The sequence below is a fragment of the Balaenoptera borealis genome (assembly GCF_965194805.1).
Source record: "Balaenoptera borealis genome assembly, chromosome: 4".
NCBI classification, from domain to species: Eukaryota; Metazoa; Chordata; class Mammalia; order Artiodactyla; family Balaenopteridae; genus Balaenoptera; species Balaenoptera borealis.
Genome location: NC_138861.1, coordinates 28,261,055 through 28,287,641, shown reverse-complemented (window position 1 = coordinate 28,287,641; position 26,587 = coordinate 28,261,055). Strand labels below are relative to the sequence as shown.

Here is a 26,587-nt window from a genome sequence, read left to right as displayed (position 1 = left end):
ATTAAAAACTAAATAGAAAATGACAATATACCGGATTATGTTTCAGCCCTCCCTCAGTTGACTTGATCTATATATAGCAAAAAGATTTCATAAGGTCAGGTATTATAAACAATGAAATGTCACCTGATGTTTTGCAAAACAGCATATGAAAAACCGCTCAAGAAATGAATGGAGAGTAAGACTTGCGGTTGTAAGCAAGAAAAACCTTAAACATTCCAGGTTTACACGCATCTTATTGGGAGTTTGACTCACTTTTAAAATTTGATTTTCTATTTGAGTTGTGTGAAATCATGTGCTACTGACAACCTTCTTCTGTATTAGTTACAAATAGTTTAGGCAAGAGATGCTTTCATCTCCAACACAGAAGAATTAAGAGCCCTTCATCAGTATCTCGCACTTGTAATTTTTAAGAGTAGTAATGTCTTAACATCCCCCGCCATCCCCACAGAAATATGAGTGAATATATGCCACAGGTATAACCTTGCCTTTAAGTGGAAAAACAGGCACCACGCAACTACCTCCCATTCCAGAAACCCTAACTCCAGACCCCGCCCCACATAAACTCCCGCCCCTTTCTCCCACTGCGGGTACGGAGTTGGCGCAGTTAGCTGACGTAAGACGTAACTTCCGTAGCCTCCTACGCGTAGCTACCGTGTCTGCCTCTGGGAGTTGAAGTTTCCGAAAGAGGACCTTCTGGAGTGGTAAAGACCACTACAAAAAGCTTTCTGTGCGGGCTCTCAGGTTCCCCGACAACTCCTCCGTTCGGTAAGTCTCTTGGCATGGAGACTATCGCTCGCCTCCCCTTTGATATAATCCGAGCGCGTACCACTGCCGCCTTCCGCTAGCAATAGGGCTTCCGAGGGAGAGGGGAGTGGGACATTAGAAGCAGCAGCCGAGACCCAGCTTCCGAAGGAAGTGTCGTCATAGAGAGCGCGCCCCCTCGCCTTGCCAAGCAGATTTTTGATTCGTCGGCTACAGTTTAATCCCGCCTCTGGAATGCGTCCGCCCGCGGGCGGCCTGGAGGGAAGAGTGGGGCGCGGCTCTGCCCACCAGCGTCGGGGCTGTGGTTGTCGATGTTTGCTTGGGGGTAGCGATATGGTCTCTAGCGTGTGAAGGGTGTGCGCTTCCCAAGAATGAAGGGAGAGGGAAATCTGGACTTTGAAGGGCCGGAAAACGAGTTGTGGTTTGCCACTTGGTGGCTAGAGAGCGTGAGCAAGTCGCTTCACTTGTTTAAACCTGCCTTACCTCAGTTTTCCAAAGAGGGCTGACGTCGCTGAGCGCTCTGCAATGTGGGGAGAGCCCAGGGCGAAGTTGCTGCAGGTGCTGTCAGCCCCACATTGGTGAGCTGAGGACGATTTTAAGAAGTCCGTGGTGTTACTGGATTTCACTGAAATATTTTGTGTTAAAATTCGGGACTTTTTCTAGAGATATAAAGAGGATAGCGACAGAAGACTTTCTCAATTTATTTTTCTTTGTTTTAAATCTTGCCCCGTCTCCCCAGTCCGGCCCAGCCCAGCCCTCTGCCTAAGGGCCTCATAGCTGAACCGAGCTATGCAAATTTGGCCCGCGCGTTTTCAAAAGGATATTCTTTCTCTATCACCGTGAGGTCGTTTAATTCCATTCTGCAGTTATTCCGACATTCATTTGGATCTTTCTGGAAGGGAGGCTGTGTCATAAATTATGAAGACTTTAGCCCAATCAGTAAAACCATGAAAAAAAATTTTTTTTTTTTAACTTTTGGCCGGTCACTCATTATGATGTATGTCCTCCTTGCCGGCAGTTGTGCTAAGAAGTGGGAATACAAGGACGATTGAGATACTATTTTTTTAATGTATTTATCCCATACTAAATTGCCTTAGTCATCCTTATCCAGTTGTTAATTTTATAAGACCATCAGATAACCTGGATCTGCAACTAAATGAAACATTTTTAAAAAATTCAATGCCCAGGTAAACTAAATTTCACGCAGTTATTTCTATAATTGCTACAAAATTTGTTGAACGTGGTGAATGAATGAAAATGAGCTGTGAGTATCACTGCATGTGAGGGAGGAATGCAAAACTACATGGAGTTTATATTTTGCTTAACACGTTAATCCAAACAAGCTAATACATAGTGAAATGCTTATTGTATGTTGTAGGCAGTAGGAGTTGGTACGTATCTTTGTATGTAAAGTATGCTGCAAGCAATAATTTATGGGATCTCAAGCTAGCATCATTTTTGTTGTGCAATGTGCAATGTATCTAGCTTATTCAAAGCTTAAAAAAATTCTCTTACTACAGTGCATTTTCTTAATTGGGAATAAGTTTAAAAATAGTAGTGATAATGATGTTGACTAGCTCATGACCTTTCTCTGTATTTGATAGGCTGTTTAAAAACATTAGTGTGCAATGATAAGCAAATTAGATTTAACTTAGACTTCTTAGGTAGGAAAGGCGAAAGCTCCCCCTGGTGTGCATGAGCTGTAAAACATTGCTATACTTTTCTAAAATTTTCACATGATAAAGCAAATCAACACTTGCAGTTTGGAACAGAGTAGAGAACTAACAAAAAATGCCACTGATAATAGAAATATTCTCTCTTAGAATATTAATCACTGTTTCATGAAGAAAGCAATTTGTCTCCTCTGAATTTTAATTGTGCCTTTAAGTTTGCACATTCAGCTTAATGGGCAGGTTTGGCTTATGTTTTCTCCACCCTATATTGTTTTGAATACATTCATTGCCCATTTTTATTAACGTACTATCTATGGAAAGGAAATAAAAGTGATCCTAGGGGTCACAATATATATTTAAATTTTTTTCTTCTGATCTTTTCAGGTTTACTGTGTTTCTCCTGTCTCCTGTTTCTTAAATTGAATGATAACCTTATTTTCCAGATTAAAAAAAATATTAGTGAATGCACTCAAGGTTATACATTTATCTTCAGTTACTTTTTTGGCCTGTAGTTCTCTCATCCTGTTATTTGTATCTAAATGCTCGGACATACTATTTTTTCATTCTATTTTTCTGTCTGAATTCTGAGTTAGAGTCTGAGGATGTCTTCTAATTCATCAATTACCTCTTGGGCTCCAGGTAATCTGGAGTTTGTCTCATATGTTGAAATTTTTATATCTTCATTTCCTGGTTTCCAAATTGGTTCTTTTTTACAGATTCTTGTTTTCCTATTTTTATGCCTGCTTTTGTGTCCCAATTTCCTGTTTTGTTTTTATGGTTATTACTCTTCATGAGCTCTGAAAGATTTCAACCAAACTTATTTTAAAGTCATTTTCACATTGCTCTATTCAATTTTTATAGAGTGAATTTATCTCCTGCTTGTTGATTTAGCTGGGGTTTTTTTTCATTTCTGTCTTTTTGTAATTTTGCTTTGCAGACTCATCTTGAATGGAATTATAACTTTCCTCTCCAAACTACTTCTCTCTGTACTACTGATTTTGTGGTTTCTCTCACCCATGGCCCTTTTCAGTGCTTCAGCCCACAGCAGAGCTTATATATGTGGTTCAGAATTCTAATCATGTAATAATATAAGTTCATATGTCACCTCATGCTCGACCCAGGTTGTAGCCAAGAGGCTGTGTCTGTTTCCTTCAGGTTTCCCCCGAGTAGTCAGTTTTGTATAAGCTATAGTCTATAATTTTACCTGTTTTCAGGCTTTTTTCATGGAAGGAGGAGCCCCACCCGTAACACTAGTTTAAGGGTTTGTCTTAAACTGTCTCCCATCTTTCTCCCATCCTCTGTCTTGTATTATTCTTCTTCTCTTTACTTTAAAGCTAGGAAAACTTCTATCTGCCTTTACACAGAAGACCCAGTTCTTAACTTGGATTTTGAGAGAGGCTGTACCTTTTTTGTTTCCCCTTTTTATATTTTATCTAGATTGGGAGGCAGAGTGCATCAAAACATGAACTTTTGGCAGTGATCTCTAGGAAGTCTGTCCCAATTTTTTTGGTGCAGAAGCATAAGAATAGAACTGGAGCTATTTTTTTTTTCCGTATGTTTCAGTGACACAGGTCTTTTCAGAGCCCTCCAACAGCAGGGTTAAAGCAACACAGCTCTTTAACATTCTTTGGAAATCCTCATTTTCTAAATAAGACTTTGGATTTCTGGGACATGGTAGAGTTAGATGTGGGTTGGAATCTTAGCTCCATCACTTCATTTGTCTATTCATTCAAGTATTTTGAGGACCTACTTTGTGTGACATTTGCTCTAGGTGCCTTGTTTCTTAGGAATTATTTAATAGCTTTCTAACTTTGGGCAAGTTATTTAACCTTTGTACCTCTTCCTTTGCAAAGTAGGTATATACTATCTACTTCATAGGGTTTTTATAAAGAGTAAATTAGATAATAAGTTTTTTATTAAGCATAATAAGAATTAATAAATGTTTGCTCTTACTATTTTCATTACTTTAAAAAGTCCTTCGTAATATCATATTCACTCGTTTGTTTATTCTACCAGTGTATAATAAGCATCTACGAAGTGCCAAGCACTGTATTAGTATTGGCAATATAATGTTGGGCAAAATCAGACTTATCCCTTACCCAGTGGAGTTTCCAGTGTAGAGTCAAAGTTGAGTTGTCATTTCTAGGAGATGTTCTCCCTAAGGAGAACTGTTTGGTTGGTGGCATTAGGAAAACTTGTGAATTCTTACTTGTATTACTAAATGATTTTTTTCCCCTCTTAGTAATTTTGTGACCTAGTAAAATGCCAGGGCTTTTGCTCCAGCCCCTAAAGCACGCATCTTAAAATTTCTTGTCTTTCAGTCAAAATTCGGTAAATTTTCTAAGTTTGCTTTGGTTATCCTCGTATGTCCTGTTATATCATTGTACTTTTAAAGAAAGCAAGAACCATATAATAAAACTACTGCTCAAATTATGTTCTGCAAAGGTTTTTTCCTTCTACTGTCTGAATTGTGGGGATTGTTCTTTTTTCTTTTAGATGCTAGCTTCTCTGCACAGACTTGTTAGCTACCTCTGTAAGAGGAAAGAATCATATATTTTTCTATAAGGCCAATAGAACATTTGCAAGCTTCGTGCTTAGTCTTTGGTAGGGATAAATAACATATATTCTTAAGCTTTGATGTTAAGAATCAATTAAAGAGAAAAGATATCTCATATTTCTAGCCCTTTCCGTAATCTGAAAGCAAGTTCAGTTCTAGGCAATGGATATGAAGATGTGGGTGTTTAAATCCAAATAAAGATGTTTGAGTTGGCCCTAAGTGTTCCACAGCTGATTACAGAGTCAACTTATGTATTTTGTTTTTCAGCTGTGACTTAAGTGGAAAATTTACAGTTACATATTTACAATGAAATATATTGGGGTGGGGGCAACCAAATTTGTTCTCTGCACTGGCCAAAAGATAGAAATATATAGCATGTCTGTTGTCAAGAACCAATTGTTGAGGGTACGCCCAGATAGTGAAAGTAATATTTTTCTTGTATAGACAGCATTAAAGACAAGTACAAAAAGGTGTCTTCCATCTCTTTTTAAAAAATAGTATATATTTTTCTATAAAACTATATTTTCATTATATAAAATTTAGAAAATGCAGAAAGCCGTGGGTGGGTCAGAGTTAAAATGTGTGTATGTATTTTTTTAAAACAAAATTGGACATTATGTATTGTTTATTGCTTTGATTTTCTTATTTAACATAACCATTTCCCTTTATCATTAAATAATTTTGGGAAACATGATTTCTCTTGGCTGCTTAGTATTCCAAGCCAGTGTTACAGATGAACTTTAATTTATATTTAGTCCCCATTTGCTGACATTCAAGTAGTTTCTAATTTTTTATTGTTAAAAATAACAGCAGTACATATCCTTTTGCATTAATTTTGTGTGTATTTCTAATTAATTTACAGGAATTTATTCTAAGGAAGTAAATTACTATGTGAAAGAGTATCACCATTTTAAAGCTTTTCAAACATACAGGTCTGAGTAGTCTTCTGGAAAAATTGTGCAATGGCCACCAGTACTGTATGAAAATATCCCATTTCATCAAATGATCTTTGCCAGTAAATGACAATTAATTGCCCAAATTTGCATTTTTATTCATTACTAATATGGTTTAATTTTAATCACATCCTTCAGTCTTTTTTTTTTTTTTTTTTTACTTTTTTTGTGTTTTTAAGTCATCTGTTCATGTCAAAGTTGCTTTTCAATTTTTCAGAGGCATCAAATAATGTCATCTGAAATATTGCCAGCATTTAGTGAGACTTCTAATGTTGAAAGAAAACAAGACTTAAATGAAGACCAAGAGGAGAATCAGAAACCAGGATTAGGTGAAGGGTTTGAACCAATATCTAAACGGCAAATGAAGAAACTAATGAAACAGAAACAATGGGAAGAACAAAGAGAACTCCGCAAGTATGTATCAAAATGCATGTATTCTACCCCTATTCACAGGGGTATATTCCAATATACCCCTATTGGAATGTTGGACCTTGCAGTAGCCCTTTGACACATTAAAAATAATTGTGTTAATTAAAATTCGGGCTATACATATTGTTAGCTAACATTGTCAATTGGCTACTAAAACTGTATGTGTTTTAAATTATTTTTTTAGCAGTGTTGATGAATTTACATCGTACACTTTTCTCACTCAGAACCTGTTGTGAGTAGCAGCACAATTTCTAAAATAACTGATTTACAAAAGGGATATAGTTAGCATCCATGGCCTAGATATGGAACAGAAATAACCACTTCAGAAAGATCAAATTTGGGCCTAACATTGATTTTGCTAGAAGAACGATTGCAGGTTTTGGTGAGGCTGAAGCTGTCACTGTATAAAGACAAAATTTACTAGAAGAAAATAAATTTTTGTTGATGCAGATGAGAGAAAAAAATATGGCTTTCTTTTCACAAACAATTTTACTTTTTTTTAAATGAGAATAGTTTTTAAAAAAACATGTTATTTTTATTGAGGTATAGTTAATTTACAATGTTGTGTTAGCTTCAAGGTATACAGCAAAGTGATTCGGTTATATGTATATGTATAAGTATATACATGTATATATATTCTTTTTCAGATTTTTTCCATTATAGGTTATTACAAGACATAGAATATAGTTCCCTACGCTATACAGTAGGTCCTTGTTTATTTTATACATAAGTAGTATGTATATGTTAATCCCAAACTCCTAATTTATCTCCCCACTCCCCTGCTATCCACTCTTATAACCATAAGTTTGTTTTCTGTCTCTGAGTCTACTTCTGGTTTGTGAATAAGTTCATTTATATCATTTTTTTAGATTCCACATATAAGTGATATCATAAGATATTTGCCTTACTCTGACTCACTTCATTTAATATGATAATCTCTAGGTCCATCCATGTTGCTGCAAATGGCAATATTTCATTCTTGTTTATAGCTGAGTAATATTCCATTGTATATATATACCACATCTTCTTTATCCATTCATCTGTCGATGAACATTTAGGTTGCTTCTATGTCTTGGCTATTGTAAATAGTGCTGCTGTGAACATTGAGGTGCATGTATCTTTTTGAATTAGAGTTTCCTCTGGATATGTGCCCAGGAATGGGATTGCTGGACCTTATGGTAACTCTGTTTTTAGTTTTTTAAGGAACCTCCATACTGTTTTCCATAGTAGCTGCACCAATTTACATTCCCACCAACAGTGTAAGAGGGTTTCCTTTCTCCACACCCTCTCCAGCATTTGTTTTTTGTAGACTTCTTAATGATGGCCATTCTAACTGGTGTAGGGTGATACCTCATTGTAGTTCTGATTTGCATTTCTCTAATAATTAACGGTATTGAGCTTCTTTTCCTGTGCTTCTTGGCCATCTGTATGTCTTCTTTGAAGAAATGTCTATTTAGGTCTTCTGTCCATTTTTTGATTGGGTTGTTTGGTTTTTTTGATATTAAGCTGTATGAGCTTTTTGTTTATTTTGGAAATTAATCCCTTGTCAGTCGCATCGTTTGCAAATATTTTCTCCCACTCCATAAGTTGTCTTCTTATTTTGTTGATGGTTTCCTTTGCTGTGCAAAAGTTAGGTCCCATTTGTTTATTTTTGTTTTTATTTCAATTACTTTAGGAGATGGATTCAAAAAAATATTCCTTCTATTTATATCAAAGAGTGTTTTGCCTATATTTTCCTCTGGGAGTTTTATAGTATCTGGTCTTACATTTAGGTATTTAATCCATTTTGAATTTATTTTTGTATATGGTGTTAGAGAATGTTCTAATTTCATTCTTTTACATGTAGCTGTCCAGTTTTCCCAGCACCACTTATTGAAGAGACCATCTTTTCTCCATTGTATAGTCTTGCTATCTTTGTCATAGATTAGGTGACAATAGGTGCATGGGTTTATCTCTGGACTTTCTATCCTGTTCCATTAATCTATATTTCTGTTTTTGTGCCAGTACCATACTGTTTTCATGACTGTAGTTTTGTAGTATAGTCTGAAGTCAGGGAGGATGATTCCTCCAGCTTCATTCTTTTTTCTCAAGATTATTTTGGCTATCCAGGGTCTTTTGTGTTTCCATACAAATTAAAAAAAATTTTTTCTAGTTCTGTGAAAAATGCCATTGATAATTTGATAACGATTGCACTGAATCTGTAGATTGCTTGCGTAGTATAGTCATTTTAACAGTATTGATTCTTCCAATCCAAGAATGAGGTATCTTTGCATCTATTGTGTCATCTTCAGTTTCTTTCATCAGTGTCTTAGAGTTTTCAGAGTACAGGTCTTTTGCCTCCTTAGGTAGGTTTATTCCTAGGTATTTTATTCTTTTTGATGAGATGGTAAATGGGATTGTTTCCTTAATTTCTCTTTCTGATATTTCATTCTTAGTGTATAGAAATGCAACAGATTTCTATGTATTAATTTTGTATCCTGCAACTTTACTGAATTCATTGTTGAGCTCTAGTAGTTTTCCGGTAGTACTTTAGGATTTTCTACGTATACAGAATTATGTCATCTGCAAAGAGTGACAGTTTTACTTTTTCTTTTCCAATTTGGATTCCTTTTATTTCTTTTTCTTTCTGCCTGCTGTGGCTTGGACTTAACAAAACTATGTTGAATAAAAATTTTACTTTTTTTATATGGTTATAAACGTAACTCAAAAATCATGTAGGAGAAGAATGATAAAAGTAAAACTTATCATAACTCTCAAACTCAGTATTTTAAAAGTTTTGTAAGTACGTCTAACATGCTACCAATAGTAAATAAAATTATTAGTATAGTTCGAATTTGTGTAAAAAGTACTATACTGTTTTTGCAAACTCATTTATTAGATAAAGCTTTTAGATAGATTATATAAAATTGCTGATATCTGACAATTTTTGATCCATGGAAGTGGCAATTTTGTTATGGTTTAGTCTGCTAATTTTAAAAAGTAATTGTTTCTTTGTCTATTTAGAATAGTATTGTAAATGTATGAATATACAAATAATGAAAAGTTATTTTCAATTACTAATTTTAGACAAAAGAGGAAGGAAAAACGCAAGAGAAAGCAATTAGAGCGACAGTGTCAACTGGAATCAAACTCAGAAGGAAGTGACAGAAAACGTATTCGAAGAGATGTTGTTTACAGCCCACTCCGCCTTATCATTGACTGCAGTTTTGATAGCCTGATGGTATTAAAGGTATCATGAATCATTGTCAGAAAAATCCTGTAACTGAACTAGGCTGAATAATTTTTGCTTTAATATGTAATATGACTTTGATGTAACTTTATGTACTAAAATGCATCTTTTTTTTTCTTTTTAATTGTGGTAAAATACACGTAATGTAAAATTTACCATCTGAACCATTTTTAAGTGGACAGTTCAGTAGTGCTAAGTACATTCATGTTGTTGTGCAGCCAGTCTCCAGAAGTCTTTTCATCTTGAAAAACTAAAACTCTATCCCCACTGAATGAACAACCATTTCCATTCCCCCTCCCTCAGCCCTTGGCACCACCATTTTGCTTTCTGTCTCTATGAATTTGACTACTCTGTGTACCTTATGTAAGTGGAATCCTCCAGTATTTGTCCTTTTGTGACTGGTTTATTTCACTGAGCATTATGTCTTCAAGGTTCACCCGCATTGTAGCGTGTGTCAGAATTCCCTAATGTTTTAAGGCAGAATAATATTCTAGTGTATGTATAGACCATGTTTTGTTTATTCATTCATCTGGTGTCGATGGACATTTGTGTTGCTTCCACCTCTTGGATATTTTGTTGTTTTTTTGTGTGTGTTTTAAATTTATTTTATTGAAGTATAGTTGATTTACAGTGCTGTCTTAGTTTCTGTTGGGCAGTAAAGTGACTCGGTTATACATTTATATATATTCTTTTTCATATTCTTTTCCATTATGGTTTATTACAGGATATTGAATATTGTTCCCTGTGCTATACAGTAGGACCTTGTTGTTTATCCATTCTATGTATAATAGTTTGCATCTGCTAATCCCAGACTCCCAATCCATCTCTCCCCCACCTCTCCTCCCCTTTGGCAACCACAAGTCTGTTCTCTGTGTCTGTGAGTCTGTTTCTGTTTCATGGATAAGTTCATTTATGTCATATTTTTAGATTCTACATGTAAGCGACATCATATGGTATTTGTCTTTCTCTGACTCACTTCACTTAGTATGATAATCTCTAAGTCCATCCATGTTGCTGCAAATGGCATTATTTCATTATTTTTTATGGCTGAGTAGTATTCCATTGTATAAATATACCACATCTTTATCTATTCACCTGTTGATGGACATTTAGGTTGCTTCCATGTCTTGGCTGTTGTAAATAGTGCTGCTATGAACATAGGGGTGCATGTTTTGTTTCGAATTATAGTTTTCTCTGGATATATGCCCAGGAATGGGACTGCTGGATCATATGGCAACTCTATTTCTAGTTTTTTGAGGAACCTCCATACTGTTCTCCATAGTGGCTGTACCAATTTACATTCCCACCAACAGTGTAGGAGGGTTCCCTTTTCTCCACACCCTCTCCAGCATTTATTATTTGTAGATTTTTTGATGATGCCCATTCTGACTGATGTGAGGTGATATCTCATTGTAGTTTTGATTTCCATTTCTCTAATGATAAGCGATATTGAGCATCTTTTCATGTGCTTTTTAGCCATCTGTATGTCTTTGGAGAAATGTCTGTTTAGGTCTTCTGCCCATTTTCTGATTGGGTTATTTTTTTTTTATATTAAGGTGTATGAGCTTTTTGTTTATTTTGGAAATTAAGCCCTGGTTGGTCGCATCATTTGCAAATATTTTCTCCCAGTCCATACGTTGTATTTTCATTTTCTTCATGGCATCCTTTGCTGTGCAAAAGGTTATAAGTTTGATTAGGTCCCAATTGTTTATTTTTGCTTTTATTTCTATTGCCTTGGGAGACTGACCTAAGAAAACATTGGTAGGATTTATGTCACAGAATGTTTTGCCTATATTCTCTTCTAAGAGTTTTACGATGTCATGTATTGTATTTAAGTCTCTAAGACATTTTGAGTTTATTTTTGTGTATGGTGAGAGGGTGTGTTATAACTTCATTGGTTTACATGTGGCTATCCAACTTTCCCAACACCACTTGGTGAAAACACTTTGTTTTCCCATTGTATATTTTTGCCTCCTTTGTTGAAGATTAATTGACCATAGGTGCGTGGGTTTATTTCTGGGCTCTCTATTCTGTTCCAGTGACCCATATGTCTGTTTTTGTGCCAGTACCACACTGTTTTGATTACTGTAGTTTTGTAGTATTGTCTGAAGTCTGGGAGGGTTATGCTTCCTGTTTTGTTCTTTTCCTCAGGATTGCTTTGCAAATTCTGGGTCTTTTATGGTTCCATATGAATTTTAGGATTATTCTAGTTCTGTGAAAAATATCATGGGTGATTTGATAGGGATCACATTAAGTCTGTAGATTGCTTTGGGTAGTATGGCCATTTTAACAATATTAATTCGTCCAATCCAAGAGCATGGGATATCTTTCCATTTCTTGGAATCATCTTCAGTTTCCTCAGTTTCCTTTATTGATGTTTTATAGTTCTCAGCATATAAGTTTTTTACTTCCTTGGTCAGGTTTATTCCTAAGTATTTTTTTTTTTTGGATGCAATTTTAAAAGGGATTCTTTTTTTACATTCCCTTTCTGAAATTTATGGTTAGTGTAAAGAAATGCAACTGATTTCTGTATGTTAATCTTGTATCCCGCTACCTTGCTGAATTCATTTATCAGTTCTAGTAGTTTTTGTGTGGAGTCTTTAGGGTTTTCTATATATAGTATCATGTCATCTGAATATAATGACAATTTTACCTCCTCCTTTCCAATTTGGATACCTTTTATTTTTTTTCTTGTCTGATTGCTCTGGCTAGGATTTCCAATACTATGTTGAGTAGAAGTGATGAGAGTGGGCATCCTTGTCTTCTTCCAGTTTATAGCAGAAAGGCTTTCAGCTTTTCACCAGTGAGTATTATATTGGCTGTGGGTTTGTCATAAATAGCTTTTATTATGTTGAAATATTTTCCCTGTATACTCATTTTCATAAGAGTATTTATCATGAATGGATGTTGAATTTTATCAAATGCTTTTTCTGCATCTATTGAGATATCATGTGGTTTTTGTCTTTTCTTTTGTTGGTGTGGTGTATCACATTGATTGATTTGCATATGTTGAACCATCCTTGTGACCCTGGGATGAATCCCACTTGGTTATGGTGTATGATCTTTTTTATGTGTTCTTGGATTCAGTTTGCTAATATTTTGTTGAGAATTGTTGCATCTATTTTCATCAGAGATATTGGCCTGTAATTTTCTTTTTTGTTATGGTTTGTCTGGTTTTGGTATCAGGGTGATAATGGCTTCATAGAGTGTCTTTGGGAATGTTCCCTCCTCTTCAGGCTTTTGAAAGAGTTTGAGAAGGACTGATAGAAGTTCTTCCTTGTATGTTTGGTTGTTATTTAAGTCTAACTGTTCTATTTTATCATTTATGATATCTGTTGCCCTACTGATTTTCTGTGTAGAAGATCTGTCCATTGCTGTGAGTAGGGTGTTAAAGTATCCTGCTATTACTGTTTTCCTGTCAGTTTCTCCCTTAATGTCCATTAGTATTTGTTTTATGTATTTGGGTGCTCCTATGTTGGGTGCATATATGTTGAGGAGTGTAATATCATCTTCTTGTATTGATCCTCTCATCATTGTATAGTGTCCTCCTTTATCTTTCTTTATGGCCTTTGTTTTAAAGTCTATTTTGTCTGATATGAGTATTGCAACCCCCGCTTTCTTGTCATTTCCGTTTGCATGAAATATCTTTTTTCATCCCCTCACGTTCAGTCTTTGTGTGTCCTTTGCCCTAAAGTGGGTCTCTTGTATGCAGCATATTGTAGGCGCTTGCTTTTTTATCTAGTCTGCCACTCTAGGTCTTTTGATTGGAGTACATTGACATTTAAGGTAATTATTGATAGGTATGTATTTATTGCCATTTTAAACCTTGTTTTCCACTTGATTTTGTATTTCTTCTTTGTTTATTTTTCCTTTTTGTATTTCCTTTTGTGATGTGATGATTTTTTTTTGTATTATGCTTGTGTTCTTTTTGTTTTCTTGTGAATCTGTTGTATGTTTTTGATTTGTGGTTACCCTGTTTTTCAAGTGTGTTAACCTCTTCCTATATCTACTGCCTTTAAACTGGTAGTCATATAGGCTAAAACACATTCCAAAAAAAACCCCCTACATTTTGTTACTCTCCTTCCCCACATTTTATGATTTCGGTGTCCTCTTACATATTCATGTTCATCCTTTTGCTGTTCATTGTGGTTCTCTTGCTTTCACAGAAATTTTTTCTTTCTTTCTTTCTTTCTTTTTTTTTTTTAATCTGTATACTGGCTTATTTAAGTGATTTACTTTCCAATTGTGATTTTATCTTTCGAATAGATTCTTACTTCTCTATTTAGACAAGACCTTTTAATATTTCTTTTAGGATATGTTTAGTATTGCTTTTTTCTTTTAGTTTTTGCTAGTCTGAGAAATTCTTTATCTCTTCTTCTATTCTAAATGATAATCTTGCTGGGTAGAGTATCCTAGGTTGCAGACTTTTCCCTTTCAGGACTTTGAATGTATCTTGCCATTCCCTTCTGGCCTGGAACATATCTGTAGAGAAATCAGCTGATAGCCTAATGGGGGGTTCCCTTGTAATTAACTCTTTGTTTTTCTCTTGCTGCCTTTAGAATACTCTATCTTTTACTTTTGCCACTTTTTAATTATAATACATCTTGGTGTAAGTCTGTTTGGGTTCATCTTGTTTGGGACACTCTGTGCTTCCTGTACCTGTATAACTGTTTACTTCTTTAGGTTTGGCGAGTTTTCAGCCGTAATTCCTTCAAATATATTTTCGCTTCCCTTTTCACTTTCTTCTCCTTCTGGGATCTCTATTATGTGTAGATTGGCGTGCTTTATATTACCCCATACGTCTTATATTGCTTTAATTTTTTTCACTTGGCTTTCTGTTTGCTGTTCTGATTGTGTGATTTCCATTAGTCTGTCTTCCATATCGCTTACTTGTTCTTCTGCATTATTCAATTTGCTGTTCGTTGACTTTAGCTCAGCTTTTGTCTCAGCAAATGAGTTTTCTAATTTTTCTTGTCTCCTGTTTATATTTTCTAGTTCCTTTTCTTGGTAATCTGCATTTCTGTCAATAGCCTTCCTTACTTCCTTCAGTATTTTCATTATCTCCTTTTTGAACTTGATGTCTATTAGACTGAAGGAGTCTGTTTCATTGTCTTTGACTGGCAATCTCTTGATCTTTTCATTGGGAGTGGTTCCTCTGTTTTCTTCATTTTACTTATAGTTCTCTTACTCTATGACTTTAGGAGAAACAATTATTTCCTAAATAGTTGGAGATATTTTTATGTGGGAATGTCCTTGTGTAGCCTGCATGGGTTTAATATTTTTGGTGAGAGAGCTGTTTTTTGTATGGATGCCTGCTGTTATCTCCTCGATAGGGGGTGTGACTGGGGTTGTGGTGGCCAGAGCCTGCACTGAATATTGAGCAGGGCCTCCTCTTTGCTCTGTGGTTGTCAAAACCCTTTTGGAGGCAAGGTCTGCTCCCCAGTTGTTGGAGTAGAAGCCCCCAGATCCATTTCTGAGCTGTAGTGTGAGGTAAGCAGTATTGGAGCACTCCCACTGGGAGAGGAGCTACTGAGTATTCCTCTGCCAGACCTGTCCGCTGAGAAGTGTGCTCCGTCGTGTCATCTGTCACCCGTTGTGCAGGCTCACAGAGTACACTGTTGTTGGCACTGCCCTCAGCCTCACCTCAACCATGGGAATGCAGGCAATTGGCCCTGTTGTTCCTCAGGTGCTGGGTTCACAAAGCCACCAGCGCAGATCCGCTGGTGCAGATCCACTGAAGTCAGGTACCAGGACTGCAGTAGTTGCACACCTGGACCTGCCGTGGGAGCTATGGATGGAGCCCAGACCCTGGCCCAACTCCATATGCACGCACCCACAAAGCCCACAGCTGCTAAGGCCAGACCCGCCCCAGCCATGGGAGCACCTGTAGCCCACTTGGATGTTCTGCAGGCACTGAGTTTACAAAGCTGGCAGCAGTGGCCTAAACCCACAGATCGCACAGCCACAGGGAGAGGGCTCAGATATCAGCCCTGCTTCCTAAGTCACATGGTCCCTGGGGATCAGCTCTGATTTCAGCCCTTCCTCTGTGTGTGGGCAATTCGCTGGCACTTGCGTGCTCCCAGAGCTCGTAGAGGCAGCGCTGAGCCTGCTGAGCTCACTGAGAAAGAGGCAGCTTTGGCAGGCACTGCCCCTTAACAGTGGGGTTTCAGTGGCAGCAGCACACCTGCTGTGAGTGCACCAAGAGTGAGGCTGCTATGGCGGGCCCTGCCCTTCCCTTTGTGCACCCCTTAACGATGGTGCTTCACTTCTGTGGCAGGCCTGAGCCACAGTCCAGCTCCTTCAGGCTGTCTCCGTGCAGCCAACCCCCGTCCTCTCCCTGGGTCTGTCCTCTGAAGCCCGAGCTTTAGCACCCAGCCACCGTACACAAAAGCAAAAGCACATCTCAGACTGGGGAGTGCAGGGCGGTGGCAGGGACCATTTGTGCAGGTCTCCATCTGTTCTGCCTGCTGCAAACCAGCTGCTGCGCTCTCCTCCAAGCCTCTGAAGCTCCCTTTCTGTCCCAGCTGATCTCCCTGCCAGTGAAGGGGCTTCCCAGGGTGCAGGAACCTTTCCTCTTTCACTCTTCCCACCCAGGGGCTCAAGTCTTGTCCCGATTCCTTTTTTTTCTTTCATCCTACCCAGTTACATGGAGATCTTTCCTGCAGTTTTGGGTGTCTGAGATCTGCCGGTGTTCAGCAGGTATTCTGTGAGAATTGTTCCACATGTAGATGTATTTTTGATGTATTTGTGGGAGGAGGTGAGCTCTGTGTCCTTCTACTCCGCGATCTTGATTGGAGCCCTCTAAAATGCATCTTTTTTTTTTTTTAATTTTTGTTGGAGTATAGTTGATTTATAATGTTGTGTTAGTTTCGGGTGTACAGCAAAGTAAATCAGTTATACATATACATATATCCACTCTTTTTCAGATTCTTTTCCCATATAAGCCATTACACAGTATTGACTAGAGTTCTCTGTGCTATACAGTAGATCCTTATTAGTTATCTATTTTATGTATAGTAGTGTGTATATGTCAGTCTCAGTCTTCAAATTTATCCCTCCCCCACCTTACCCTCTGGTAACCATAAGTTTGTTTTCTACATCTGTAACTCTATTTGTGTTTTGTAAATAAGTTCATTTGTACCCTTTTTTCAGATTCCACATATAAGCGATATCATATGATATTTATCTTTCTCTGTCTGACTTACTTCACTCAGTATGACAAACTCTAGGTGCATCCATGGTGCTGCAAATGGCATTATTTTATTCTTTTTTATGGCTCAGTATTATTTTATTGTATATATGTACCACATCTTCTTTATTCATTCCTCTGTCAGTGGACATTTAGGTTGCTTCCATGTCCTGGCTATTGTAAATAGTGCTGCAATGAACACTGGGGTGCATGTATCTTTTTGAATTATGGTTTTCTCCAGATATATGCCCAGGAATGGGATTGCTGGATCATATGGTAGCTCTATTTTTAGTTTTTTAAGGAACCTCCCTACTGTTCTCCATAGTGGCTATACCAGTTTACATCCCCACCAACAGTGCAGGAGGATTCGCTTTTCTCCACATCCTCTCCAGGATGCATTGTTTGTAGATTTTTTAATGATGGCCATTCTGACTGGTGTAAGATGATACCTCAGTATAGTTTTGATTTGAATTCCTCTAATAATTAGTGATGTTGAGCATCTTTTCACGTGCTTTTTAGTCATCTGTATGTCTTTGGAGAAATGTCTATTTAGGTCTTCTTACCAATTTTTTGATTGGGTTGTTTGTTTTTCTGATATTGAGCTGCATGAGCTGTTTGTATATATTAGAGATTAATTCCTTGTCAGTTGCTTCATTTGCAAATATTTTCTCCCATTCTGAGGGTTGTCTTTTCATTTTGTTTATGGTTTCCTTTGCTGTGCAAAAGCTTTGAAGTTTAATTAAACTTAAAAGGTTAAGTTTTAATTAAACTTTAAGCTTAATTAAACTTAAAAAGTCCCATTCGGACTTCCCTGGTGGTCCAGTGGTTAAGACTCCACACTTCCAATGCAGGGGGCGTGGGTTTGATCCCTGATTGGGGAACTAAGATCCCATGTGCATGGCCAAAAAAAAAAACAAAAAACTGAAAACAAAAACAATAATTTGTTTGATTTTTGGTTTTATTTTCATTACTCTAGTTGGTGGATTGAAAAAGATCTTGCTGTGATTTATGTCAAAGAGTGTTCTGCCTGTGTTTTCCTCTAAGAGTTTTATAGTGTCCAGCCTTACATTTAGGTCTTTAATCCATTTTGAGTTTATTTTTGTGTGTGGTGTTAGGGCATGTTCTAATTTCATTCTTTTACATATAGCTGTCCAGTTTTCCCAGCACCACTTATTAAAGAGACTGTCTTTTCTCCGTTGTATATTCTTGCCTCCTTTAGGTAACCATAGGTGCATGGGTTTATCTCTGGACTTTCTATCCTGTTCCATTGATCTATATTTCTGTTTTTGTGCTAGTTACCATACTGTTTTCATGACTGTAGCTTTGTAGTATAGTCTGAAGTCAGGGAGCCTGATTCCTCCAGCTGCGTTTTTCTTTCTCAGGATTGCTTTGGCTATTCAGTCTTTTGTGTTTCCATACAAATTTTAAAATTTTTTGTTCCTATTCTGTGAAAAATGCTATTGGTAATTTGATAGGGATTGCATTGAATCTGTAGATTGCTTTAGGTACTAATATTTTGACGATATTGATTCTTCCAATCCAAGAATATGGAATGTCTTAGATCTCTCTCCATATGTTTGATTTCTTTTATCAGTATCTTACAGTTTTCTGAGTACAGGTCTTTTGCCTCCTTAGATAGGTTTATTCCTAAGTATTTTTATTCTTTTTGATGTGATGGTAAATGGGATTGTTTCCTTGATTTCTCTTTCTGATCTTCTGTTGTTAGTGTGCAGGAATGTGTACTCCACCCAGCAAAGCTCTCATTCGTATTAGATGGAGAAATCAAAAGCTTTATAGACAAGCAAAAGCTAAGGGAATTCAGCACCACCAAATCAGCTTTAAAATGCATCTTAAATAAAGTTTTTCAAAATCTGTGACCCGAAATTAAAGTAGCTAATAAGTTGCTTTTATTTATATGTATATGTATAGACAGAGGGAAAGACAGATACCATAATAGATTATGAAACTCAGTAACTGCATATTAATCATAAAGAGCTGTGGGGGGTGTTGTTATTTATCCTAATCAAAAGGAAGAAAATAAGAAATATGATGGGCTTAATAGAATTATTTCTTATTTAATAGTTTGAGAAATCTGGTTGTTTAAACAATGCTACTAAAAGGAATGTGTTTATAACCTTTGGTAGTTATAGAAATTGTAATAGCATGACTATAAGAGAGTTCTTTTTTTCTTTTGTTGTCTCTTAAGAAGAGTGAAAGTTTTCCTGAACTTGCATTTTAAGTGGCTACAAAATGTGAAATAATGGGTCACTTATAGAGTATTGACTTATGGTAATTATTTTATTAGTATGTAAGAAAACTGAATGGAAATTATCAGAAAAGACTTGTATTTCAAAAGAAAGAATGTCCCTATCTAGTCATGCCTTCTGCTTATTCTATTCCACTCGGATTGTGGAATGGCCATAGATAATTTTGAAAATATTGCTTTAAAAATTGCACTCTTTTATAGGACATTAAGAAACTTCATAAGCAGATTCAACGATGTTATGCAGAAAATCGACGAGCACTGCATCCTGTGCAGGTATGTTTGGGGAATTTAAAACAAACTTCCAGTTTCCTTTTATATCTTATTTCGGAAAAGGCGTAGATAATCCTCATTGCTTTTACAAGAAAGAGTCTTACAGGTAATCTTTCTTAGAGAACAAAATGCCTATTTGTAAAAATGTTTTATTTTTCTACAAAAATAAAATATTTTAAACATTTTTTCACCTCATTCTCAAACACATTGTGCCCATTCATCATTAGTCTTGTACACACTGACCTGTTCATTGCTGTGTAGTTGAACATCTTCATTAAAGGACATATGCGTATTTTCATACCAGTTTCTCAGCTCTCAATTCCTTCCTTTCTGGGGAATAGGGTAACTGCCCCTTGCTGATATGTGCCATTGTGTCTGTTGGCTAGATTTTTTCTACTTAAAGGATTTTGAGTCACTAATAATTTTGAAAGGTACTTTATTAGCTAGAATGAGGAAGTGATTTGTGAGACTAGTTGGCTGCCCTTAAGAGCAGGGTCATTTTTCTTACTGAATTTGTTTGAATTCTAGGTGACCTAAAAATTAACTCCGGCTCACTGATGTTAAAAACCAGAAAATCTTAATATACTTTTGGTTAGATATTTTCTTCTTATCAAGTGATAGTAATATTATATTTTTACATTCTATATTCGTCTCACCCTTGATTAGATTTGAAATAGGTTTCAGGGTTTAGAGTCAAAGCAAAATTATGAAGATTTTGGACTGGTAAAAAATAACTGTAGTGGCAAAAGAAGGGGAAGGGAAACTTCACATGGAAGCAGGAAGTTTATAGAAAAGTGATCATTAAACAAGAGGCAGATTATAACTACTTAGAAAACAGGATGAAAATGTAGATGGAATACAGAAGTTAGTGGGTTAGGAGATACACAAAAATACACGTCGCTTGTACCACAAATTTATTCTTGCATGTTTAAAGCATGCCATAAATTTATTTTTTTCCAGAATGAAAATATTTTGTGTTTCATTGATAATCAGATGAGTGTATGAGGGAATAAAATATTGACTTTAATAGTCATTTGCTCTCTCTTTCTATACCTGCCAATCTCTTTATCAGTTTTACTTGACAAGCCATGGAGGCCAGCTGAAAAAGAACATGGATGAAAATGACAAAGGATGGGTCAACTGGAAGGTAACTAAACTAGATTAACTCTCACATAATTCAAGGTATTTTTATGCTTAAAGGTCTACATTTTTTACCTAAGTTCTACACAATGCTAATAAATATAAGAGTCAGCAGCTACAAACCCTGCGTATCACTGTACCTAAGTTTACCAGTGGGAGAAGCAAGAGCCTTGAGATATAATCTGTACTTGCTTTCATGAAATCTCACTTCCTATTTTACTGCCAACTTTAAAACATATTTTTTAAAAAAGGAAAAAATTTAAAGGTCTGTATGCAGTCTCTACCTAGCAAACTGGCTATACATTATTTATAAGAGTGAAATCACTCTAAAATTTGGAAATGTACTTGCATTCTCTTTCTTCTAAATCTGTGCTATACCATATGGTGTCCACTTCCACATGTGGCTATTGAACTCTTGAAATGTGACTGGTCTGAGTTGAGATGTACTATAAATGTCAAATAGACATTGCATTTCAAAGACTTAGTACCAAAAAAAAAAAGAGAGAATGTAAAGTATCTCCTTAAAATTTAAAAAAAAAAACCCACAGTTATTATAAGTTGAAATGATAACATTTCAGGTATATTGTGTTGAATACAATGTATTATTAAAATTAATTTCATCTATTTCTTTTCACTTTTTTTTAATGTGGCTATTAGAAGATTTCAAATTACATATGTGGGTCACATTTTTTTTCTTTTGGACTAAACTACTCTCAGTCATTTGCAAAGATGACTAATAGATTGGCTTTAGTACCAGTCCCTAAGGAACCTTAACCCTATTCTACTCAGAGAAGTAGTGGGTTATTCCTACACTTTTTTTCCTTTCTCCAAGCCAGTTCTCAACGTGACAGACTTTCCCTCTCTCACTCACTAATCCCATGACTGCATTTATTTTATTAATAGTCCATAGTATAAAACATTTTCAAAGGTTTTTTAAGTTTTAAAGTACAGTACATTTACCAAGTTTTATGTTCATGCCTATTTTCCTAAGAAATAATGTAATAAGTTAGAATAGGCATACTTTCAGTTATTTTGTGGCTTGTTAAATTTATTATTTCATACCACCAGTTTTCCAGAGAGATGTGAGTTCGCTGGTCTCTAATTATGCACATTCCTCTTGGGGCCCTTATTAAGCATAGGGACCAAGTTTATAATATACCATTTTCCAGAAAAATGGCTGTTTATTAATCAATAAGGTATACATCTTAGCTGAGAGGTCTCCCGCTTCATTTTTGATTTCCACAAAAATTATTGAGAAATGCCATCTGAGCCTGGTGATGCATCTTCCTTTATTCTTTTGGTGCAATTTGCAAAATTCTGACTGCCAACTGTTGTTCAGTCTTGTACCTCTGACCTGACAGTTTTGGTGAAGAAGATTTCAAATGTGTATCTTTGTGGAAGCAGATGCACGGAATTTATTAAATCTGTAAGCCCTTTCCTTTAGATGATTCATGTAGATGGAGAAGGAAGTAATTGGAGAAGGCATTCTTTGGCTGGAGAACAATGTGAGCAAATACATGACAAAAATGCATTTGTTTTGTTGGAACAGAGAAAGTTAGATAGGTTAGTGCTATATTCAGGAAAGAATTACTAAGTTAAGGAGTTTGAATTTTATTCTACAGATAAAGATAAAACATGAGAGTAGTGTTTTCAGAAAATGAGTGCACCATCCATGTGTGGAAGTAAATTGGAGCGATCTGAGGCTAGAGACAGGGAAATAACATCAGGAGGCTACTTAAATAATTGAGATGTGAGGTGAACAGATGCTGGGGTAGTAGATTCTAAATAAATAATACATTGTTATAATAGTCTTTCAAACTTCCTTTCATGTATTTTTTGGATGGGTTTGTCTAGGGAAAAGAAAATAATCATTTTTAGCCAATTTTCACAAAATCCTATTAATAACATCTTTCCCCTTGTGTTTTAAAGGATATCCACATCAAACCAGAGCACTATAGTGAATTCATACAGAAAGAAGAACTGATTTATCTTACATCAGATTCACCTAATGTACTAAAGGAATTAGATGAATCAAAGGCCTATGTGATTGGAGGATTAGTAGATCACAACCATCACAAGGTACTATTAAGTTTTTATTTTTGCTTTTGCTCATACTTAAAATTGACATATCAGTTTTCTTGATAGTAATATCAATTTTCTTGATAGTAAATACTTTGATAGTTGATGTTTGCGTGCCTACACTATTTCAGTCACCTTTCTAGCTAAGCAAAGCATTTTGCATATATTAGTTTGCTTTATCCTCACTGCAACCCAGTGAGGTCAGTGCTATAAAAATTTAAAAAATCATGCAACCTATTGGTTGAGAAGTTTAGCTCTTCTTCCTCCTTCACTCTGTCTTTTGGCTCTTTCAGTCCTGATTAGACCCAGGCTTTAAGGATTTTAATTTTGAGAAGAGAGAAAATTTATATTCAGCATTCTTTTAATTGACAGAATGGGAAAAATAAAATTTATAGGCAGTTGAACATTTTTTTCAATTCAGGTTTTTATTTAATTTGTGTTTGCCATTTGTGCCTCTTAGTGTTATGTAATTGAAACATAGTTTTATCCTTTAAATTCATGGGAAGAATGATGATGCTTCTCTAGGAATTCAGTTTGTGTACTTTAAGAGAGAAAGGCAGTGTGGAGTGATGAGAAGCTATTTGAGTCAGGAGGCATGAGCCAGGTTTTTCCTTTGGTTCTGCCACTGAGGAACTTTGTGATGGGACAGAGAGCATAATGTCTTTGGTTTCCTCATTTGTAAATTGGTTAAGACAAATGCCAGCAACATTCTAACTATACTTATTGTCAAGAGAATGTTTCCAAATTAGTGGTTAAACGTACGCACACACTTTTTCAGATTATATTCTCTGAACTAAAGTCTTTCCTAAAAATTATTTATTCTTTCATAGACTTTAAGTTTAATGTAATGTTCTAGCCCAAGTTACAGTATCTTTGTTTTAGGGACTCACATATAAACAAGCATCAGAACATGGAATTGATCATGCACAGCTCCCCCTTGGAAATTTCGTGAAGATGAATAGTAGAAAAGTTTTGGCAATTAATCATGGTAAGCTATAAGGGGATAAACCGAAAATGTACCTGAGTGAACACTGTGAAAAAATAACATTACATTTACATTTTGGACAAGTAGAAAACATACACCTTTGGAAAACACACAATTTGGGGTACAAAATTATAAAATGTAATCATTTATGATTTGTTTGAATAATACATGCATACTTTAGAAAATTTTGAAAATGTACACGAGTATAAAGAAAAATAAATAGGTGTAATTTCACTATGCAGAAATACTTTGTAGAAACTTTTTGGTCTGTTTTCTTCCAGTTCTTTTCCTATGCATATATAATATTATTTATTACATAATTGGATTCTTACTCTATTGCATAAAATGTTATAAATCCGGGGTGTTTCCCCCCCATTTATTATTATATTTATTGAATCATTGTTAGTGGCTATGTAATTTTCCATCATCTAAGTACACAATAATGTAACCATTCTCCTGTTGTTATTTTTTTTCTTTTTACTATTGTAAATATCATTGTAATAGACATCCTCAGACTTAAGTCTTTGCCTGGAGTTTTGCTTTTTAAAATTTTTTTAGTAGAGATTTTTGTTAGTACACAACTACTAATTGGGCTTTTAAAATTTCTCTATAGCAGGCTCTAGGGAGTTATAGAAACAAACTTATTGATTCAAGGAATGAACTTCTTCTAAGACTTTTGCTAAATTAGTGGAAATTACTTTTCTCTCATAAAGTAATCCAGATTTCCCCCCAGCAGTGTATTAAAGTGAAAGGACATTGGAGACAGTATGTATGTATGTATGTATTTATTTATTTATGGCTGTGTTGGGTCTTCGTTTCTGTGTGAGGGCTTTCTCCACTTGTGGTGAGCGGGGGCCACTCTTCATCACGGTGCGCGGGCCTTTCACTGTCGCGGCAGCTCTTGTTGTGGAGCACAGGCTCCAGACGCGCAGGCTCAGTAGTCATGGCTCATGGGCCCAGTTGCTCCACGGCATGTGGGATCTTCCCAGACCAGGGCTCGAACCCGTGTCCCCTGCATTGGCAGGCAGATTCTCAACCACTGCACCACCAGGGAAGCCCTGGAGACAGTATTTTTTTAAAAAAAGCAGGCAAGACACTCCCCAGAGTGAGTGGCACTATATAGGAAAGATAGAAGAAATTTAGGTTAACGCTAACCCTTTTTTTCCCCTAGTTTTATGTTAGCACAATAAAGAATAAAGAAGTAGAAGGGAACAAAGAATAGGAAGGAAACAAAAAAGGTCCTCTGTCTATTATAATTGACAACAGATAATGGTAAACCTCTGAGTGCTTAAGAACTGAAATGAGAAAAAGCTACAAAAGAGGTAGCAGCCTTGAGAGCCTTAGGCATATTGGCTCTGACAGCTAATACAGGAGAAAGAAGTAATAAGAACAAAGTAGTTATTAGGACATACTAGCACTCTTAACACAAAAGCAATGTGTTTTAAAGTATGCACCATTGTGATGGACTAGGTTAAGAAACACATGGAGTTTGTCTTTGTTGCAGTGTTTGAGATTATTCTGGAATACCTAGAAACAAGAGACTGGCAAGAAGCATTTTTCACTATCTTACCCCAAAGAAAAGGAGCTGTTCCCACAGACAAAGCCTGTGAAAGTTCTTCACATGAGAAGAAGTTCGCCAGAGTTGAAGGTGGATTGAACAGTGATTCCAGTGAGGAGGAAAATAGAAATGAACTAGATTCACCACATAAGGAAGAAAAGCAGGATAAAGAAACTAGCACTGAATCTACAGTGACCTCTATACTACACTAATGTCATCTTTTTTTTTTTTCTTAAGTTTAAGGAAAATTAGGAGAAAATGAATATAGAATTTCATAGAATATTTTATAGAATATTTGAAATGGAAGAAACTTTCATTTTCTCTTATTTCTGTTGTGAATTTTTTAAACTTTTTTTAGAACTAAGTGATAAAAAGCACTAAAAAAGCATTCTTTTGTTTTTGCATAAGATTTAAATGTGTAATTTAAAAAATAATTTTCTAAACCTCAAATAAGCATTCCTTGAGAATTTTACCTTATTAGTAAACCTTCATTCTCTTTTATTTACAAGATTGTATTCTTCAGAATGTGCCTTCTGACCTTTCAGTTTTATTATTATATGTGTATATCAATGTCTTTCTGATTTATTGCCTACTTATTTATGGAGGCAGATATCCTAAAACTCCTTTAAGTCTACCAAAATGTTCTGTATGGGTGGTTACCTTCTATTTGCAGCTTTTATATTCAATTTAGTTACTTCAAAGGAATATAGTAATTTTAGGAATAAGTATTGGATTGAGAAACTCAAGAATTGATTTCTGTTGGACTACGGAGCCCGTCTCTGTTCTTCCTTTGTAATGCTTTTGTGGTTCTAAAGCAATCACTGAAGAGTTAAGACTCTCTTTAATATATTTTCTTAATTTCAATAATGATGGTAAATTATTTCAATTACAAAATTTAATTTTTCAGGCTATATTATTTTAAAAGGCTGTTGAAGGATCAATTTTGTCATTACCCAAATTTAAAAAGAAACAGTTCTTAAAAAAAAAAAAAAAAAGTAGCTCTTAGCAGCTATTCTTTTCCTTCCATATGTACTTCTTTACAATAAAATATGTTGGTTCTTAAGCAAATAAGGTTAACTTTATATGTGCATCTGTCTACTATCATATAATAATATTCAAGCTAATGTAAATGTATGTTTCTATAAATAATGTAAGCATATATGAAAATATGCATGTAATTGTATATACATCTATTTGTCCATATCATGTATGATTCTCAGTTGTTAATCAATGATAATAGGATTGAGTTGCCATACATCTGTTTTATTTGTGTGAATGATTGTGCTGAAAATCACTAAGGAATTTCAATTTCATAAAGTGCAAAAATCCATAACTCAACATTTGTATGAGGGCATTGGCAAGGGAAGATGGGGCTCGAAAGAGATATTTTAGTTCCTATCAGTAAATGTAGAGCAATTACGTTTAAAGTGATTATTCTCTGTCACAGCTAAAGTAACATTTCAGAAGCCTTTTCTGAGTTTGCATAAATTAAGTTTC

At 35.7% G+C, this 26,587-nt stretch overlaps 2 protein-coding genes across 5 annotated transcripts in view; one reads left to right on the top strand and one right to left on the bottom strand.

Moving 5' to 3' along the window:
• The window catches only part of MTTP (microsomal triglyceride transfer protein), a 56,403-nt gene extending 55,501 nt beyond the window's left edge, over window positions 1–902 (bottom strand). Inside the window, exon 1 of the mRNA XM_082390980.1 lies at window positions 803–902. The gene's annotated coding sequence lies outside the window, so the exon portion shown is untranslated. The remainder of the gene's footprint in view (window positions 1–802) is intronic.
• TRMT10A (tRNA methyltransferase 10A) lies at window positions 630–26,341 on the top strand. 4 transcript variants are annotated; one of them, XM_082391012.1, is made up of 9 exons: window positions 1,019–1,340; window positions 5,855–5,924; window positions 6,163–6,359; window positions 9,441–9,603; window positions 19,260–19,331; window positions 20,401–20,475; window positions 22,398–22,547; window positions 23,430–23,535; window positions 25,037–26,341. In XM_082391012.1, exons 3-9 carry the CDS (start codon window positions 6,175–6,177, stop codon window positions 25,300–25,302), a joined length of 1,017 nt encoding a protein of 338 aa, XP_082247138.1. In that variant the 5' UTR covers window positions 1,019–1,340; window positions 5,855–5,924; window positions 6,163–6,174; the 3' UTR covers window positions 25,303–26,341. The 4 variants fall into 4 exon arrangements, with proteins under 4 accessions (XP_082247137.1, XP_082247138.1, XP_082247135.1 ...); XM_082391011.1 differs by lacking the exons at window positions 1,019–1,340; window positions 5,855–5,924 and adding an exon at window positions 630–765; XM_082391009.1 differs by lacking the exon at window positions 5,855–5,924.
• The last annotated feature ends 246 nt before the right edge of the window (window positions 26,342–26,587 follow it).